This window comes from Phaethon lepturus, unplaced genomic scaffold, assembly GCF_000687285.1.
Source record: "Phaethon lepturus isolate BGI_N335 unplaced genomic scaffold, ASM68728v1 scaffold40859, whole genome shotgun sequence".
Classification (NCBI taxonomy): Eukaryota; Metazoa; Chordata; class Aves; order Phaethontiformes; family Phaethontidae; genus Phaethon; species Phaethon lepturus.
Genome location: NW_010566278.1, coordinates 2,395 through 5,697, shown reverse-complemented (window position 1 = coordinate 5,697; position 3,303 = coordinate 2,395). Strand labels below are relative to the sequence as shown.

The window sequence follows — 3,303 nt, the reverse complement described above, 5'->3', positions numbered from 1 at the left end:
GGGGCCCGGTACCGGTTACCGTGGCCGGGCGCCGGAGCCCGGCTTCTCACTGCTCCCGTACCCCCTCTCCAGAGGCGCCGAAAGTGGAGGTGTACTCCCGCAAACACGTCACCTACGGGGAGGAGAACACCCTCAACTGCTTCGTGAGTGGCTTCCATCCTCCGAAGATCGACATCACCCTCCTCAAGAACGGGGAGCCCATGAGCGACGTCAAGTATGCGGACATGTCCTTCAACGACAAGTGGTTCTTCCAGCGCCTGGTGTACGCGCCGTTCACCCCCAGGAGGGGCGACGTCTACGTTTGCAGGGTGGCCCATTCCAGCTTCAGGGAGCCGCAGTCGTTCCGATGGGGTATGGTACCCTTCCTCTTCCAGCTTCGCCCCCGTTCACGTGCGGAAGCCAGAGCTCATGTCTCCGTTTCCCTTCTCGGGAGACGTGGTGCTGTAATGGGGTGGATTTTGAAGGTCTTGTGCTATAGGTGGAAAATTAGCTTGGTTTCAGCCGGGCTGCTGAAAAGGCTGCCTATATGTACCCATGAAAGGGTTCGTTGGTAGCAGACAGGGGAGATGGGCCTCGCTGTTTGCGTAGGTATTTGGTTGCACTGCGCCTGACGACTCGTAGTGGAGCGCTCCGACCGCTTCCTAGGTGAACTTGCCTAGAAAGAGATGGGTCATATTTGGTGAATACGAAGAAGGATATAGTGGTGGGGAGCGATGGTGGTGGCCCAGCCTGCTACGGCAAGCAGACAGCCACGCGAGGGCAGCTCACTGGTTGCTGCACTGGGGCTGTTTCCAGCAGGGGTGGGCTTGTGGTGATGGGTGAGGTGGGGTGCTCTTTGCCCCGAAGCCTAACGCTCTCCCCTTCTTTCTTGCAGATGCAGACTTCTAGGCTGTGTTGGGGATGATCGTGGTGAGTTAACACTGGTGCTCCATACTGTACTGGTAAGGGGAACATGGATTGCTTTCTGTAGGGGCAAGTCTGTAGCTTGCAGAATTGAGGAACAAAGGCAACGACCAAAAAAAGAAAAAGCCTCATAACTATAGTGTTGCCGCTGATTGGGAGCGGGGCTGTTCCCACACCCTTTCTACCCTCCATTTTGGCCAGTTCTCAGCCATACCTTTCCTATAAAAGCCTCCTTTGCTGAAAAGAAAGGAGCCCCTTGGAACAAAACTTCCCTGCATGTCTTTGACGTGCCTGCCAGATACTGTTCAGAGTTGTCACAGTTCCTCTGGTGCTTCTTCAGACCCTGTGGTGCTGCCTTCTGTCTGGTGAGGAGGAAGTTGCCATAGCTGGAAATCCCCGTGACTTGGCGGGGCGGCAGGCCGGTTAACCCAGCGGCAGGCAGTGTGTCGGCTCGGTAATGTGGGATTTACGAAGCACGGGTCAGTGCCTTGCTGTCAGACCAGCAGCGGTCTTGGCTCATTGGTTTCTCAGTCTGAGTGCTCCAGGTTCTTCAAACTATCTGGTCATAACTGATCTGGTAAATACTAGTTTAACCCTTGACAGGGAAAAGAAAACTAAAGGTATGTGGCCTAGCTGGCATAGTTGCAATGCTGGTTGAAACACCTTAGTTACGTACCCCAGTAGAGGCTGGATAATTATTAACTGTGGCCAGGACAAGCCTTGGGAAGACCTCACTTGAAATGCCCTCCATGTTGGACCAGAATGTTATTGGTGGCTTTTAGACTGAGATAGAATTGCGAGTCAAACGAACTTTGTGAATTGGAGAAACTCCTGGGCATTTCTTCTTGGGAAGATGTAGATGGATCCGAGTCCTTCACTTCTCGCTGTCTAATGCTGCTCTCCCTCTAAAGCTCTCCAGCCCTTCCTTGCTGTGGAGCAGCAAAGGCTAGGAGTGATGTTGGGCTTCCAGGGACAAGAGAAAATGGAGGTCAATTGACCTTCTTTCTTGTGGGGGACAACAGAAGAATATAAGGGAAACCTGGACCCAGGGCAGGGTCAGGGGTGTGCTGTGACCGTGCGGCAGTGTGGCGTGCAGCGGTTTTGCTGGGATGTTGGCGTGAAGGTCACTGATGGCAAGGGATGCCAAGCTTGGCTGGAGGTGGGAGATTGGTGACTGCTAGAGTCTGGAGTCTCTAACTCTGCAGTTGGAGCTCCCTTGTGGAGAACACTTTTTTCCTAAAATAATTACAGTTGAAAGTGTGAACAGAGTGGCTGATGTCAATCTCCTTTCCCCCATGCAGGTCTGAAGAATTCTGCCTTGCCAGCCAAAATCATCTTGAGCTTCTGTCCTTTCTTCATGTCTCACGTGTGGATATGATGAAGAGCAGCAATCGTCTTCACTGCAGAATTCCTTCTTTATTAAAGCTTATTGTTAAAATACTGTTTATTCAAGGCAGTATGCAAGCTAGGCTTTTTTTTTGAGCATGTAGATGTACATGTCTGCATTACTGATTAAAAAAAACAATTGTAGCTCTGCAGTGCTCTGAACTGTACAGGATTTTTATCTAAATAAAATTGGAAGACTTCTAAAATGTTTCTTCAGAGTTGTATGACAACCCCAGATGATTTTTGTGCGCTCCCATGGTTGTGGGTGGATCTGGAGGCTGGTGGTACCAAGCTCAAGTGCACTTTCTTATCCTGCTGAGAAGGTGCAGGAACACTTATCATCCCCCCAAAAAAACCCAACCCAAAACCCAGAAGAATTAAAGGTTGATGTGGGATCTGCCTGGCTACAGGCTCCTGAGTTGCTCTGTAGGGATGGCACAAGGTTAAAAAAACAAAAGGGACTAAGTGGTTTTGGGGATGCTGGTCTGATCTTAAAGCTGAGCGAGAGGAAAAGGAGTGATGGGCGAGATCTGGTGCCCACCTAAAGGGGGTGAAATCCAGCTGATTCTTCTTTGGGGTGTGTGGTATAAAGCTGGGCTCAGGGGAAGCAGGTATGTGCATCGGTGAATCTCATTTCTAGTCCTCTTGGGCAAGCAGCTGACCCCATGGAAAGTCCCGTTGGGGACCAGTCTTCTGCCATACCTCAGAGGTTTGATGGCACTACCCAAAAATGGTGCCACTTGGTAGAATCCGGTAGCCTGCTTTTATTTCAGGAAGAAGCCAGTACAATTGCTTGGTGACTGTTGGGTCGAGGAGGATCTCCTCAGTGCAGATCTCATGTATATGAACAAGGATTCCCGGCAACCCAGTGCGTGTGATCCATTGTGTGTCTCTTCTTGGGCGTATTAAGATTTGCTGTGACTGGTGTCACAGAACACCCACTTGAGATTTTTGAGGGATCTGGGCTTGTTTCATAGCTTTTTTCCACGAAAGCCACATTTTCTGCAATGTAGA

General features: G+C 50.7%; 1 protein-coding gene across 1 annotated transcript; it reads left to right on the top strand.

The window, feature by feature from the left end:
* Positions 1–72: 72 nt before the first annotated feature.
* LOC104615880 (beta-2-microglobulin-like) lies at positions 73–888 on the top strand (the record flags this gene model as incomplete). Its single annotated transcript, XM_010295435.1, has 2 exons — positions 73–351; positions 875–888. Coding segments are annotated over 2 exons (293 nt in total), but the record flags the coding sequence as incomplete, so codon positions are not given.
* Positions 889–3,303: the final 2,415 nt, after the last annotated feature.